A 17,199-nucleotide genomic window follows, 5' to 3' on the forward strand; every position below is an offset into this window, starting at 1 on the left:
TCTGTTTCACATGTGTAGTCCTTCATAAACAGTGTTCTCAGGTCTGGTGTGTTGGGAGAGTTAATTGCTATCTTCCTTTGTTCAGTTCTCTTCCTTTGCTTAGTTCCCTGCAGTGTTTACAAGGTAATTTCACATTCCGTTCCCTTCCTTCCTCTGTTTGCCAACTTGTGTACAGGCTGCGGCTATAAATAACTCCTAGATAAGGTGTCCAATCTCCACCATTAAAATTCCACTCTGGGGTTCTTCCTCAGCACAGCTAAGTTTTTTTCTCAAATACAGCTGCTTCTTGCCAGATTTAATGAGCAGCCATTCGTTTTCTTACTCTGCATTGCTCCCTCACACTCCTGGTCCAGTCCTTTATTCTGAATAATGAGGACTAGAATTGTGCTATATTTTTAGAGGAAGGGTCATAGCTCAGCAGTGGAACATCTGTGTTGCATGCAGGAGGTCCCAAGTTGAATCCTCAACAGCATCTTCAGGTACGACTGGGAGAGACCTCTGACATGCTGGAAAGCCACTGCCGGTCAGAAGCCAGTAGTCTTCTACCTTTTCAGACCCAGGACCCACTTTTAACTCAGACACACATTTGGGGACGCATTCCTTAATCTTTTACCATATATTTGCATGGTGGTAGTGCTTCTGTTGCAACCCACCTTGGATCAGGCCATAACCCACCAGGGGGGCCTTACCCACCAGTTTGAAGACCAGTGGTTTAAACAGTACTGGACCAGGTAGACCAATGGAACTCTGTATAAGGCAATTTCCTCTGTGAAATGCTCCATAGCTTATATAACGTTGCTTGTTTTCAGCACAGATTGTCCACAGTTGCTGTCATGTTGACTGTCCCCTGGCCTTGCTTACAGAAACCTGGGGAGGGGAGGAGCACTTTCTGGCTCTTTGATCACCAAAGCATGTTCTGCTCCTAGCAGGAAAGCCCAAAAAAGAAGGTGGCGGCAACATCAAGGAGGAGAAGCGGAAACGGGAAGCCCCAGCACAGCCCCCTAAGCCAGCCAAGGCCGTACAAGGGGGTAAAACTCAGCAGCCGCCCCCACCTCAGCAGCCCCCACCGCCCCAGCCGCAGCCAGCCGGCTTCAGCGCCCACAAAGAAATCAAACTAACACTGTTGAACAAGGTGAGGGTTTTTTTTGGGGGGGGGGGACTGAGAGGGTCTCCTTAAATATTTTAAGCCGTCCCTCAACTTCCCTGCATGCAGTTGGAGGGGAGGGGGCTTCCCACTTCTCTCTGGGGCATTGATAATATTGAATAATATGCACAAGGGCCCAAGAAGGCTTCCTCTGACTTGGGGTCCACCCAGCAGCTGCCTTTAGGTGTGACGACAAGGCATCCTCAAAGCAAATGAGGGGCCTGCTTTGAGGGTGAGGTGTAAAGGGCTGGCTCAGATAGCGGACAAGTGGATCTGATCCACCACAGGCAGAACTTACTACTTTGCAAAAAAATATGTCTAACTGCTATATATAAACAAAAAAAAAGTACAAATTTAAAGAGATCCACTATTAGAGAAAGATAGTTAATTGCATGCATAAGGTGGCAGCACATAAAGAGATTTCAGCAGCTGCTTAAGGAATAAAGCAGAAGGTGCCTGCTGAATTCTGAATAGTGAAGAGAGGAACTTTTCTGCCTCTCTCATATTATAGGACACCCAAGATCAGCCAGTTAAATTTGAGGTATAGGGGATCCAGATAGCAACTGTTTCACCAAATGCAGGCTTCCACTTCTTTGGAGTTGGTCATCCAGTTTGACTGATCAATGTCATATGGGAGCTCTTATCAGTGACTTCTTATTGGGGAAGGGGGACAGCAGGCAAATCACACTTGCGGGCTTCTTGGAGGCATCTGTTTGTCTGTTGTGTGGAACACAAACGCTGGGCTGGACGACTTTCTGGTCTGATCCAGTAAGAGGCCGCTCTTGTGTCCCTGCAATCCTGCAGGGGCCTCTCTTGCATAAACAACACTGAAGATGCACCCACCATGCAGCCCTGTTGGTTAACTTTTTATGAGCAAACTGCCTGTCATAAGGACAGGTCAGATATGTGTGATGGGAAGGTCAGCGGCACAGTGGTACATTGCTGAAACACCTGGAAGGTGCATTGGGTGTTCTTGTGTTTACAGCATGCATGACACCTTCCCCCAGGGGCCACTGCCAATCACACCACCCAGAAGCTCTCGTCACTTTTGTCCCTGGGCATAGTTGAGGCATTTCTCTGTTAGTCCCACTAGAGTGGGACAGAACAGCAGTAAGCAGCTTTTAGGTTTGCACAAGAAAGCAGAGCACTGGGGACAGACTGAGCAGCATGTAGTCTGCTAGGAAAGCAGCACATGGAAATAGCAGGGATTTTTCTGCTTCTGGCCTCCCGGTTGGTTTCAGCTTGAAGAGGAATGGTTGACCTCTGCTAAGGGTGGGAGTGGAGGTGCCATTGCTCTAGGGGGAGAGGACAGTTAAAAGTGGAAGCAGGCTGCTGCTTGCTTGATTGACTAACTGCCCAAGGCAGGCACTCACCTGACCAGTCGCATGCTCTCAAGGCCACAACACACACCTTTTCTGGGCCAGCCTCCAGCCGCACTCTGACCTTCTCCTCGGAAAATGTGCAACAGAGCCTCTGGCTAGAGCCAGCAAGGTGAAGACTTGGAGCACAAATATCTTGCTGCAGGGAGAGTGCCTCGTTGACAGGCCAGCCTGTGTGTGGGTGTGTGTGGGTGTGTGTGTGTGTGTGTTCCCATGCGTGAGCCTGGCTCATTCTGATCCCCTCCATTCTCTTTGCAGGCAGCTGACAAAGGAAGCAGGAAAAGGTACGAGCCCTCTGACAAAGACAGGCAGGCTTCTCCTCCAGCCAAGCGGATGACCCTTTCTCCAGACAGAGGTGAGGAAGTGTGTGGGACCAGGAGGGGAGACCTCTGTTGCAAGGCCTCTCCACATGCAAATACTTCAGCTGTCTACTTCTGCTCTGCTCACCAAGCTGGGCTCACCCACTTGTCTGTGTTTGAACTCTGCACAGATCATAGAATCATAGAATCATATAGAGTTGGAAGGGACCCTGAGGATCATCTAGTCCAACCCCCTGCAATGCAGGAATATGCAGCTGGTCCATACAGGGATCGAACCTGCAACCTTAGTGTTATCAGCACCATGGTCTAACCAACTGAGCTATCCAGGCTCAGATGCCCTTTTCGGTGAAGGCTGCCGTGTGTGCGTGCGCATGCATGCACACACACTCAGCTCATTGCTGTGGAATTTGGTGCACTTGTCAGCTCCTTGAGAACCACTTCAAAAAGAGAGAGCTGCCTGTCTTTTTGACTTCAAAGGCAAACTTGAAAATGTGTGGGCAGCAGTGCGGTTGCCCAATGCCATCTTTGTTACAGCCAGCGGAAGTGAGGAGCTTAGTGGTGGAGTATGTGCTTTTCATGCAGAAGATCTTGGCTTCCATCCCTGGTGTCTCCAGGTACTGCCTGAAACTGGGGAGCTGCTGCCAGTCAGTGTAGACAACCCTGAGCTAAATGGACCCCATGATCTTGACTTGCTCTAAAGCAACTTCCTACATTCCTGTCTTTATACATGGGTTTTTTCTTCAGGGTTCAGTTTCTGCTTTTATTTATTTACCTTTTTTTAAAAAAAATGCAGGGTTGATGCTCAGCTGAAAAGAGCTTAGTTGCTGCTCCCTGCCCTCACCCAAGTATTTGTTAGATGATCAGCTCTGACTCTTGCACGATAAAAGCCAAAAGCTGGCATCCCAGGCTTTCCCCTGACTGTGTTGCAAGCTCATTAAGGCCGACATGCCAGAGCTGCTGCTGCCGGTATACTCAGCCTGGACTGTGCCTGCAGCCAGAGGCACAATCTGCCGTGCCAGGCTTGGAGTTGCTTAACTGTTGCTGAGGCAACAACTTTTCCTGAGAGCATCAGTAACTGAGCCACATTCCTTATGCTGATCTTGCCACCTGAAAAAAATGCATTGTACAAATCAAAGCTGGTGTTGCTAAGAAACCGGAAGCTGGAAAGTCCCCAGTTCAAATCTCACCTCTGCTGTGAACTCATGGCAGATGGTCATGTGTTCATTCTCTGTTTCGGCTTTCCACCTTCAGCACAGAAATGAGAACACTGACCTACCTCACAGGGTTGTTGTTAGGGCTACTAAGATAATGTACATGAAATGTTTTGAACAATTAAGGGACCATTAATAACAGCTGCAGTTTGAATTGTTGGGAATTGTAATGTTGCTGTTGCTATTGAATCGCCCCTTTAAAGCAGCCATCCCCAACTGGGTGCCCTCCATATATTTTGGACTTGATGTCTCCTCAGCCCCGGCATCGTACAGCTGTGCTGCCTGGGGCTGGTGTAACTTGCACTCCAGTACATCTCATGAGCAGCTGGTTGCATTGAAATATACTGACTGCATTAAAAGGCTGCATTATGTAAAGGCTGCAGTAAAATATACTGACCCCATTCCTCAATCAGTGATTTCTGAGGGAGGGCGCACCATATGAAAACAACCACCATATTCAGACTATCTAACGTATTCTTCCTTCCTCAGGTACCCGTGATAGGAAACCTGCAGGGAGGCTCTCCTCTCCCAAACAAGACCGCCAGCGGGGTCCTAACCTGAAGCTCTCAGCTGCTCAGGCAGACAAGTAAGTTCTGTGCTCCATGATCTTGGCCTGCTGCATTTTTTGGCTTCCTGCCTGGTTTTTTCCTCCCTGCGGCTCTTTGAAGGCTGCCATGCTTTAACTACATCAGGAGGCAAGGGCTCACATGCCCAGGCGGCAACTGATAGCTGCAGCAGCCACCCCCGGGTGATCCCCAACCTCTGTGAGTCACGGGCGATAAGAGCCCAGTTGCCCATTTGGGTCATCCCTTGCCCTGTGACTCATAAAGGCTGGGGATCACCTGTCTGAAGGCCTGAAGCAACCCCAGAGGGCATGGGACAGGTGGTATATCTTGAATGTCTTGGGTGTAACCTCACAGGGCATCACCTAAAAGGGCAGGGGATGACGCTGCGTGGGCATTAAAGTGGGGAATTACCACAGGGATGGAGATGACTATCTGAGGACCTGAATAATGCCCAGTCAGAGCACCTGACTGGCATACTTTAAATGGTTGCTTTTTTTCTTCCCAACCAAAGATTCCTGTGATGCCAGAAAGCTTGTACATGAATCTGCTGCATCTTACACCCACCCACCCACCCCACACTCAGTAACTTCCTGCAAAAACTGGGTTTCCAGTGCAGGCTAGACAATGAGATGTAAGATTGGAGGCCTTATTTAGCAAGTAGACTTTTTAGCTGTTTGCATTGTTGCCACTGCATTGCCAAGGTGAGGACTGTAGGTTGATGGCTGATGTTGTGGCTCTGTTGCCCTCAAGGGTCACACCCAGCTAAGCTTTACTCGCAGCAGAAGCGCTGAAATTAATTGATCTATGTTAGTCATGCCATTTAACTTAAATGGGACTCCCTCTGAGTGTGACTAGCATTGGATACAACCCTGAGTCGTCTATGCTGGGGGTGGGATCATTAAAGAAATTGGAGTTCTTGTTAGAAGTACACTGAAAAGGATATGCCAAGAGCTCTGGCCAAAGGTTTCAATACAAGGAATAATTCCTACTCGAGAGTTGAAAAGAAAAACGTGTATATTCTGCTAAGAATAAGTTTTAAACTAATAGTAAATTTGAACACAACGTTTAAGTGCAGAAATAATGTAGTTTCAAATATGCAGTGATATAGTATAAAGGTACATAAAATGCCAGTACACAACAATTGTTTTATACAAGTCTCAATGGCAGTCAAAAAGAGTCCATGTTATATAAAGTCAGAATAAAGAATCAAATAGGGCCAAAAAGAAGTATCCGGAGTATGAATTAGATGTACGACTCAGTAGTGGTGACCAGGACAGGGCCCTGTTTCAGAGTAAATGCCTTCTTCAGCTCGGTACGCACAGAGAAACGCAGGAAAATTTGGATTCATTTATCCAAGATGCATATTGAAAAAGAAACACAAAAGAATTGAATGATACAGACTTCCAACAGATTTATATTCCTTAAAAAACCGAGCTGAAGAAGGCATTTACTCCGAAACAGGACCCTGTCCTGGTCACCACTACTGGGCGTGGGATCATAGCACAGCATCCCTGGTCTCCAAAACGCAAAATGTCCCATAGCTCTTTTGTCTACATTTTTTCTCCAGCTGCAAAAAAAAAAAAAAAAAAAAAAAAAGTTTTAAAGTCCCCTTGGTTTGACTAGAGCTTCCCCCTACAAACATTCCTTTCCTGAGAACTCTACTGTCTACAACTTTGGACACTAGAGGTTGCCTGGTGGAGAAAAGCGGTTGGCAAGCAACTCCCTGACTGGTGAAGTCACAGAGAGTATAGCACTTGAAGCTGCCAACTCTCCTTTCTGGACAGAGCAGGGCCCTAGCTCAGTGATATAGCATCCACTTTTCATGTAGTTACAATCTATGGTTTCTCCAGTTAGAAGCAGACCTGGGTAAACTCTGCTTCAGAACATGGAGAGCTGCTACCCATCAGAGCTGAGGGTGCAGGGTGTAAGGAGCCCTCCTCAGCCTGGTGCCCTCAGATCTTTTGGGTTGCCATTTCAAATGTTGCATGCAGTTAGCATAGGCTGCATCAAGAAATCCCAGTTTTTGTACTATTTTGTTTTTTGTTTCTATTGTAAGACTCTTTGGATGGGTATCTGTTCAGAAAAGCGATGTAGTGGTTAGTTAGAGTGTTGGACTAGCACCCGGGAACAAATTGGGAGGGGGAAAGCCCTGTATGGATGCCTTGAGCTCCTTGAAAGAAAGGTGGGATATAAATATAAAAATAAATAAGCATCAGCAAGTGACTCCAAAATACACGTAGGAGTAAATGATTTTTTTTTTAACGGACTTGGAGAGGATGCTCTTCCTGGAGCCTCTGGCCTACATTCCTGGTCATTTCATACCATTATGTCTTTTTTTCTGTCACAGGAAGCGCCCGCTGTCACCGCAGTCCAGGAGTTCAAGCAAAGTTACAAGCATCCCAGGCAAAGCAGCTGAGCCCGGGGGCCCAGCTGCTGCTGCGAAATCAGGCAAGTCCAGCACATTGTCACGGCGGGAGGAGCTCCTGAAGCAGTTGAAGGCTGTGGAAGATGCCATTGCCCGCAAACGAGCCAAGATCCCTGGGAAAGTATAGTCTGCCTTGGTCCAGCCTGGATTAGAGACTGCTCTCTGTGTTTTTATAAATAGCATACATACAAGCAGCCACTTCGGATTTTGCAGTTCAGTTTTATTTTGGCTGTGATCCTTTTTAAAAAAAATAATAAATTGAAAAGAGAAGAGTTTTGTCAGCTGAACACCCACCCGTCCCTTCTGGCGGTCTAAGACGGCTCCCTCCGGTTACCTCCCCAGCCCACGCGTTGCCGGCACCGTGGCGGAGGCAGCCACGTTGATGTTTTTTCCATGTCCATCATGCACAGAGGACTCTTAACTGCAGCCCTGTCCAGATGCCTTCTCTGCTCTGTCCTCCACTGCTAGCTACAAGTTGTGTTTCCTTAGTTAGCCCTGCTGTGTGTTGAGTGTCTTCAGCAATGCAGTTCTATAATGCTGTGTAAGGAGAGAGAGCCAAAACTCGCTCTGTCATCTGCCGGAAATGTCCCCCCACCCACCCACTACACCTCTGTTTGTTTGTCTTCTTCCCACCCCTCTCCACCTTACCCCCCACAAGAACTAAACCAGTTGCATAGATATCCTTGATGGAAGTCTGGTCGGAAGATCCCATGTGTCTTTTTATTTTAAGCAAAAGATTGTTTTCGTTGATTAAAAAAAATGGAAAAGCAAAGGTTTCGTCAGGATGTGTGTCTAAAAAGAGGGGTCTTTTCTTTTTTTGAGGGGTTATGCTGAAAATAAAGTATTTTGATAAACAGCTTCTCTTCTTTGACGTGCTTTGTTGCCATCTCAGGCCTGTCTCAGAATGCCTGGTAAACTCCCACCATCAGTCATTTAAATTTCCTATGAAGGGTGGATTGGGAATTCTTGCAGGGAATTTAAAAATGTGTGGGTTTGAGCTTATTCCCCCTCAAAATCAAAGTGTTATATCTAAAGGTTAAAGGTACCTTCTCCCATGAGATGGAAAGCAAAAATAATATACCACTTTGTAGTAAAACTTTAAAATATTAAAACTATCAATAAAATACTGTTTAAAAGCGATTGAAAAATCTCTGGGAGATTTTAGCTGCCTTCTTCCCTGCTTTGTTATGCAAGGAAGATTGCCCCCCAACTTAACGTGCTCAAATGAGCTGATCACCAGAGCTTGCAGACAGCCCTGCCAGGTCCTCAGAAAACCCAATGGGCCTTCAAAACAACATGCAGAAGAAAGTGGGCCAGCTGACCTGCAAACTTGGCTCACGGGGTGGAGGAGAAAATGACCCAGTCAATTAGTGAAATCTAGTTGTCCACTCCTGTCTTTAAAGGTCTCTTTCAAATTAGACACGCTCACATAATTTTTCGTCTTAACTAAACTGGATCTTTGGGTCATTCAAATGGTTTGGCTTCCCCTGTTTTTCCTTCCTCATCCCCCCAATTTTCTTCCAGTCCCCAGGAGCTCACAGAAGCTAATTGTGAACTCCAGAAAAGGAGGAGAAAGAGGGCTGGGGATTGACAACCACTTGTCCCTGACCTTACATTTTAAAAACAGGAATCATTGTCCTCCAGCCCACTTGTGCTCACCACACAATAAAACACCTGTTAGTATCACTGTTCACATAACGTCACTGCTTATGAAAATTGTCAATAAAACTGGAGAGAAGTAAGCTCAGATTAAGCAAATATATGTCATGTGATGCAGAATTAATTTATGGAATTTGCAGCCACAGGATGTAGCCATGGTCCCTGGCCTTAAAGGCGGATTAGACACATTCTTGACGAAGGCCAGGTGGGGGTTAAGTAAAACCTCCAGTTTCAGAGGCAGTCTGCTACTTCTGGATGCAAGTTTCTGGAGAGCATCAGCAGAAGGCTGATGCCATCCAACTCTGCTGGTAGACTTCCTGGAGGCATCTGGCTTTTCACTGGGGGGAGCTAGATACTGGACTAGAAGGGCAACTCACTCCGATCCAACCAGGGTGTTCTATGGGCAAGATTATTCAAGGAGCTGTGGCCTCCCATTTTAATGGGCATGAGCTTCTACTGACTGTGCAGCCAGTATTAACATCCAATTCCCCCTTAGGCCACTGTTAGTTGTAGAGGGCATTTCACAGGCCACTGATCTAACCCCTTTCCAGGCTCTGCTTCCCATCTGCCCTCCTTGACTACGTCTTAGACGTAGAAACTGATGCTTGAATTGAAGAAAGGCCTATAGACATGGGGGGGGGGCGGACAGAGAAATACGTAAATAAAGCTCCTGCGTGTCAGCATGACACGCACACTGGCCTTCTATTAACTTTCACTGATAAAGAAATGTGTCATCTTAGGGTTTTTGTCAGTTTTTTAAACCTATCTTGATCAAACCAGCAATTTGGGTGTGTGTGTTTTACACACTTCCAGTCGCTGGACTGGTCACTGATGCCTGAAGCCAGACCAACAGGCAAGATTGCATCACCTGTGCTTTGAAATCAGTTACACCTCCATTTTATGTTAGTCACGCAGCAAAGGGACGCAAATAGTGATATTCCCCCGCACCTAGCCCCACAAAAAAAGAGAAAAGGTCAGTACCCACATCTTGGGACCAGAAAGCTGCTGACCTCACTTCAAGTACCCTTAAGCCTTTCAACACACTCCTCACCTATCCACCTCTGGTTCTACAAGTATCTTTGTAATTTGACGAATTATGCTAAACGCTCAGCTGTTAATTGCCATTTTCTGTGCTGAAGTTTGGGTGGGTGTTTATGGGCTTTATATTTTTATTCGGTTTAACTGCATTCTTTTTGTATTTATGCAGTTTTTGGTTCTTATGCTTATTACAAGCCACTTACAGAGACTCTTCCCAAATTACACTGAACACTTGTAATAAAAAGCTGTTTAAAACAACATCGTAAAAGCTTACATATTTAAAACAGCACAATACCTCAAGGGAATATAAGGAGATACCTGTAGGGTCAGGCCAAAGCACTCTTCCTGTGTCTTGCTTTCCACACTCAAGGCTAAGACCCGGCTCTCCCAAGATATGATATACAATAGCCTTGTCTTCTTCCGGAAGCTTTGGTATTCTGCAACATGGCACCAAATTCCACCAGCAATTAGCTTATGATATTTGCTGCTTCTCAAAATAATTAAACTGAAAGTGACTTAAACACTAAAAACAAGAACAGCCGGAAATAAGTAATATATATTTAACAAAACAGTATTCATTTGGGGGAAGGGGCATAGCTCACTGTTAGAGCATCTGCCTTGCACCAGAAGGTCCCAGGTTTAATCCCCAATGGATCCCACTTGCCTGCAACTCTGGAGAGCTGTTGCCAGCCAGTGTAGACAATACTGAGCTAGAGGGACCAGTGGTCTGACTTGGAATAAGGCAGCTTTCTATGTCCCTTTGTAAGGGCAGAATATTGTGTCATTGGAGACATCTAGCTGGCCCTGGCAGGAAAGGAAAAGTGGACAAGATGGGCCCATAGTCTAGTACTCTTATGTAACAGTTGCATTTTCAGTGGGCAGAAGATTATGGACTTGCTAAAAAAAACCTGAGCAACAGAGGACAAGGCTATCGATTGCTACAATGGCTATTTTCCATCCCCATTGCTGAGGGCAGGATGCCTCTGAATACCAGTTGCTTGCAATCACTTTTATCACCCACCCACCCACTCAGGCTCATGTTCTTCCATAAGTATCTGGAGGACATAAGGTGGTCCTCCTTGCTGTGTAGGGCAACATTAATGTCACCAAAGTCTTAAGGGTTGCCACTATCCCAGAGAGTACCTGCCTGGGAGCAATACCTATTAAGCTGAAATTAAATGAGGAGAGGCACTCTCTTCCCCCACTTTCTGGCGACGAGATGCTCTGATCAGCAAATCTGCACCCGCTGAATTTCTGCATTTTATGTACCTGTTGATGGTGCAGGTGTGCAACTGGGACTCTGTTTTGACCACTAAAGCACATCCATGCATAGACCTCATACTCAGGGCCTACAGGATGGCTATGATTTAAAAAACTGATATTGTGGCAAAAGGTATTGGCCAGCTATCTGGGACCTTTCCATTCTTGCTTAATTTTGGAGTTCTGGCCTTGGCTTTAGGTGTCAAGCTAGCCCAGGACATAAGACATGCCCCTGATGCTGGAGAGGGAACTGGCAGTGTCACCCTGGGTCTGTTTATGTAAGAGGTGTGTAGCCTTTACTGGGCCCTGATTGGCTCGTTGCACCAGTGACACTTGCAGTAAACAGAAATAGCTCACTTGAAGGTGCCTGTTAGCTTCAGGGGCTGGCAGTGAAGAGCCCTGACCTGGATGAGTCCCTCCTTCCTATGGGAAACCAAAGAGGAAGTTCAGCTCCGGTGCTTATCAGTTCATCAGCTTCAACAATCACGCAAATCCTTAAGTTTCTGTTTGAGATGGGGGGGGAGAGGGGAGGGAGGGAGGGAGGGAGGGAGAGAGAGAGAGAGAGAGAGAGAGAGAGAGAGAGAGAGAGAGAGCAGCTCTACAGAAGATGAGAGCTGGGCATGCAGGGGTAAAGACAAATAAAGCCACTGGAATGAAGCCTCTTCTTCTAGCAGAGGCTGGTCAATTAAGGCAATCACCACCAACCTCAGTCTTCCCCTACCTGCCTGTCTTCCTACTTAACAGCCAGTCCAGGGGGTCGCCCTGCCTGTCTGCTTCATCCTCCTTAGTTTCACTGTGGCCCTTATGGCTCTCAGCAGGGGACACAAGAAAAACCAATGGCTGAATCAGGCCAGTAGCCCATCTAGTCCAGCAGTGGCCAAGCTGATGTCTGTGGGAATCCTCAAGCACAGGGGTCAGCAAACTTTTTCAGCAGGGAGCCGGTCCACTGTCCCTCAGACCTTGTGGGGTGCAGGACTATATTTGGGGGGGGGGATGAATGAATTCCTATGCCCCACAAATAACCCAGAGATGCATTTTAAGTAAAATCACACATTCTACTCATGTAAAAACACCAGGTAGGCCCCACAAATAACCCAGAGATGCATTTTAAATAAAAGGACACATTCTACTCATGTGAAAACATGCTGATTCCAAGACCGTCTGCAGGCCGGATTTAGAAGGCGATTGGGCCAGATCCGGGCCCCGGACCTTAGTTTGCCTACCCATGCTCACGCAGGACGCCTCCTGGAGTTTCCAGCAACTGGCACTCAGAAGCATTTGACTGTGGAGGCTGAGCATAGCCATCAAGGGTTATGCACAGACATTGACAGCTGTGTCCTACATGAATTTGTCATTTCCTCTTTTAAAGGTAGCCAAGTATATGTTTCCTAAAAAACCCGAAATGTTTTTATTAGGGATAATAGGGAAGGAAGTAAAAAAGGAAGATCACAAATTATTTCAATATGCTACTGCAGCAGCGAGAATACTCGTGGCTCAAAAATGGAAACTACAGGAGACTCCCACGGTAATGGAATGGCAGGCTAAATTTTTTGAATATACAGAATTAGCTAAAATGACATATAGAATAAGAGACCAAAAAGGGACAAAGTTTGAAGAAGAATGGGGTAAATTTATGGCATATATAAGAACAAACTGTAGAAGCTTAAAAACTATGGCAGGGTTAACATAATTCCTGTGATGTGCATAGAAGGGGAATAAGAATCTACAGGAGGGGATATATCTCAAGAAAACCAAAGCAGGGAAGGAAGGAAGTCGAGGCGTGAGGACACGCAGTGTAAATATGATGGCTTAAAATGCTGACTGTAAAAGATTGTTTTATTTTCTTGTTGTTTGTTTGTGAAAAACTCAATAAAAAAAGTTTAAATGAGAATAGAAAAAAAAGGAAAAAAAAATAAAGGCAGCCAAGTTAGTGGCCATCACTGCCTCCTGTGGAAGCAAGTTCCGTAGTTTAACTATGCTCTGTGTGAAGGAAGACTTTCATTTATCTGTCTTGAATCTTCCAACGTTCACTTTTAGTTCTGGCATTCCGAGGGAGAAAAACCTTTCTCCATCCACTTTCTCTGTGCCATACATAATTTTATACACTTCTTTTGTGTCACCTCTTATTCACCTTTTCTCTAGACTAAATAGTCCCAAATGCTGCAACTTCCCCTCCACACCCTTGATCATTTTAATTGCTCTTTCCTGAACCTTTTCCAACTCTACAATATCCTTTTTGAGGCGAGGTGACCAGAACGATGCACTGCTATTTTGAATGCAGTCCAACCCTCAATTTATATAACAGCAATTTTATTTTCAAGAAGCACAAATCCAGAGTTGGTCGGCTTTACCTGTCATTGGCTCCACCTGCGGTTTGGGTTCTCTGCCTTCTGCTATACCACTCACAAGGGCCACCAGCCCCAACAGACGACGGTGACGCAAGGACAGTGTCCTCTTCACCTGTTCACCATACTGAAAAAAGTAGAACTTTTGCATGTGTTAAGTCATTAATACTGAGGCTCCAGGTGATGAACAGGTCCTGGGGTAATCAGGAACCTCTTCCCTGCCCCCCAACCCTAAATCAAAGTGACATTTTACCTCCACAGCAATTGGATTATTATTATTTTATAAATCATGCTTATTGGTTTTACAAATACAACATACAAATAAACACAAATTAGTAAAAACATACCTGTATAAATTCTCCGAATCTCAGGACTTCCCCCCATCCCCTCCATGCGGTCTCATTTTAAGAATCTTCAACTGCATATTCACACGTACTCTAATTTTTATATAAAACCATATTGTCCATAGTATTTTTTATACCAAAAGTGAGTCAAAATCCTGCTCTTGTTTCCTTCTGCTTACAGTGGTTTCCTAGGTAACTTATAAATTTTCCCCATTCTTTTATAAAGTTTTTATCCTCTTGGTTTCTGAGTTTTCCAGTCAGCTTTGCCATCTCAGCATAGTCCATCAGCTTGGTCTGCCATTCTTCTCTGGTAGGGACTTTTAGCTTCTTTCCAACTCTGGGCTAATAACATCCGGGCGGCCACAGCAATTGGATTATTATTTAAGTAGCACGCACTTTGTACATAATAGCATTTTATGCAGGTCTCTGTCCTGAGGGTCTTGCAATTTCAAATGCAACACAGGGGAGACCATGGGTGAACAGGACGGTTTGGGGGATAATGCAGGAGAATAATGTGCATACATTTAAGTTGAGGTAGTTTCAACTTAATGTGCATACATTTGTTGAGGTAGTTTCAACTTAATGTGCATACATTTCAACTTAATGTGCATAACTTAAATGTGCATACATTTAAGTTGAAGTAGCGGGACGCGGGTGACGCTGTGGGTAAAACCTCAGCGCCTAGGTCTTGATGATCGCATGGTCGGCGGTTCAAATCCCCGCGGCAGGGTGTGCTCCCATCGTTCGGTCCCAGCGCCTGCCAACCTAGCAGTTCGAAAGCACCTCCGGGTGCAAGAAGATAAATAGGGACCGCTTACCAGCGGGAAGGTAAACGGCGTTCCGTGTGCTGCACTGGCTCACCAGATGCAGCTTGTCACGCTGGCCACGTGACCCGGAAGTGTCTGCGGACAGCGCTGGCTCCCGGCCTCTAGAGTGAGATGAGCGCACAACCCTAGAGTCTGGCAAGACTGGCCTGAATGGGCAGGGGTACCTTTACCTTTACCTTTAGTTTCAGCAGGGCAGAGCTAGAGCATCTAGCCACATGTCGCTGGGTTACACCAGGTGTTAGAGAACCTTTGGTCCTCTCCTCCAAAAGCCTCTGTACAATAACTCCCATCAGCCCCAGCCAGTATGGCCAATGGACAGGCAAGATGGGAGTTGTCGATCAGCAACATCTGGGGGCTCAAAGGCTCCTCACACCTGGTTGTATCTTCTCTAGCCAGCAAGGGAATGAAAGAACTGCAGCTTTCTCAAGGAAGAGATGCTGTGGTAGACAAAGCTTCACCTTTGCGTGTCTGCCTGTTGCATGGCTGTTTAAGACACAATATGCTTTTATTTGAACCTGTGAAGCTGTTGTCTATTTCTCAAGCTCGTTCCAAGCTCCACTGCTCAATATCTTCTCATGTAGAGATGCTACAGATCAAACCAGGGTTCATCAACATAACAAGTCTCATCCCAACGTAGAACACAGAATCAGACCCTAATAAGATCCCTAGTGAATCGGATCAACAGGCTACCTAGTTCAGCATTCTGTTCTCACAGTGGCCAACCAGAGGCCTGTTGGAAGACGACAAGCAGGACCTGAGCACTCTCTCTCTGACAAACAGTGGAGGCAGAGCATAGCCATCAGGGTTAGGCACCATTGACAGCCTTCTCCTCCATGAATTTGCCTTTTCTAAAGTCTTCAAATGCTTTTGAATTATGGTGCTGGAGGAGACTCTTGAGAGTCCCATGGACTGCAAGAAGATCAAACCTATCCATTCTTAAGGAAATCAGCCCTGAGTGCTCACTGGAAGGACAGATCGTGAAGCTGAGGCTCCAATACTTTGGCCACCTCATGAGAAGAGAAGACTCCCTGGAAAAGACCCTGATCTTGGGAAAGATGGAGGGCACAAGGAGAAGGGGATGACAGAGGATGAGATGGTTGGACAGTGTTATCGAAGCTACCAGTATGAGTTTGACCAAACTGCGGGAGGCAGTGGAAGACAGGGGTGCCTGGCGTGCTCTGGTCCATGGGGTCACGAAGAGTCAGACACGACTAAACGACTAAACAACAACAACAACAAAAGTCTTCCAAGCCGGCCACTGCCTCCATAGTTTAACTATGCACTGTATGATGTGAAGAAGTCACTTCTTTTATCTGAGATTTTGAAACTCAGTGCACTTTTCAGAAGTCTCTTACTTCCCTTGGCCTCCCTTGGGGTCTGACCCTGGCCAAGCACTCTGAGAAAGTCAATATGGAGTCAGTACACAGTGCTTTAGCTAAGCCACCAGGCCACAGGCCTTTAAAATCACGAGTTAACATGACGGCGCATGTGATGGTGGCCCAGGGAGCTGTCTTTTCCTCCTATCCGGCCTTGGTTTTCCCCTAGGTGCCTTTGTTCACTCGTTGGCGTGTTCTGCCTGTTAACAAAAGGCAGACACATACCAGGCGAGCCTTTTCTTGCATAAGAATTGTCAAGAGGCGGGGCAGCGGTGGGGTGGAAGGATGCTTCCGTGCAAGCCCTCAGAGCTTGCTAGACTGTGCAATTTACTGCACCGAATCAGGGCGTTGGGCAATCTCTTATTTAAGATCCAGTTACAACCCTTTCCTTTCCCCCCTTTTTGAAAAAAGTGGTATAATACCTGTGTTTCATGCATCCCTGACTCCTTTCTATTGTATGCAAGCTCCAAATAAATTTTATGATGCTTCATAACCACTCCGATCGCTAGCTGGTTATTGCCAATTAACGAATAGACTGATTAATTAGCTGATGATGCGCCAGGCTCCAATGCATACTCAGAACTCTATAGGCTTTAGAGTATTGGCTAGGAGAATGCATTAATTTCTCTGGATTTTCCACGTACATAGGAAAACATACTATGGAGCAGGGAAGCTTGTGGGATTCCCCTTTCCACACCTTCCTCCATTCATGTCCTATACCTGCCGTCCCCACCATCACCCTGCCCAGCTGCCACTTTGCTCCTCATCCCATGACTGAGCTGGCTGGCAGTGTTGCATATGTATACCCTGCATATGTTTTTGGAGCCAACTTTATAGCAATGGAATATCCTCTTTTCCTAGGTGGGAAGCTGCTCTTTCCAACACACTCACGCTCTGCCTATGCACCCCTTTTTGCTCTCACATGGAGGGAAACCCCCAATTATTATTTTTAATGAGACCTAACCATCACAGCAGGTGGCGCTGTGGGTTAAACCACAGAGCCTAGGACTTGCCGATCAGAAGGTTGGCAGTTCAAATCCATTGCTTGGTTCCTGCTCCTGGCAACCTAGCAGTTCGAAAGCATGTCAAAGCTCAAGTAGATAAATAGGTACCACTCCGGCGGGAAGGTAAACGGCATTTCTGTGCGCTGCTCTGGTTGTGCCAGAAGCGGCTTAGTCATGCTGGCCACATGACCCGGAGGCTGTACGCCAGCTCCCTCAGCCAATAAAGTGAGATGAGCGCTGCAACCCCAGAGTCAGCCACAACTGGACCTAATGGTCAGGGGTCCCTTTACCTTTTAACCAC

General features: G+C 46.3%; 1 protein-coding gene across 2 annotated transcripts in view; it reads left to right on the forward strand.

The window, feature by feature from the left end:
- The window catches only part of ZC3H18 (zinc finger CCCH-type containing 18), a 60,568-nt gene extending 52,667 nt beyond the window's left edge, over positions 1-7,901 (forward strand). The window contains exons 16-19 of one of the 2 annotated variants that reach the window (XM_079988745.1): positions 927-1,132; positions 2,782-2,878; positions 4,544-4,640; positions 6,968-7,901. In XM_079988745.1, coding sequence (XP_079844871.1) covers positions 927-1,132; positions 2,782-2,878; positions 4,544-4,640; positions 6,968-7,172 — 605 coding nt within the window. In that variant the 3' untranslated portion in view covers positions 7,173-7,901. The remainder of the gene's footprint in view (positions 1-926; positions 1,133-2,781; positions 2,879-4,543; positions 4,641-6,967) is intronic. The other variant, XM_079988746.1, reaches the window with a different exon arrangement.
- The last annotated feature ends 9,298 nt before the right edge of the window (positions 7,902-17,199 follow it).

Source organism: Podarcis cretensis, assembly GCF_951804945.1.
Source record: "Podarcis cretensis genome assembly, chromosome: 8".
Classification (NCBI taxonomy): Eukaryota; Metazoa; Chordata; class Lepidosauria; order Squamata; family Lacertidae; genus Podarcis; species Podarcis cretensis.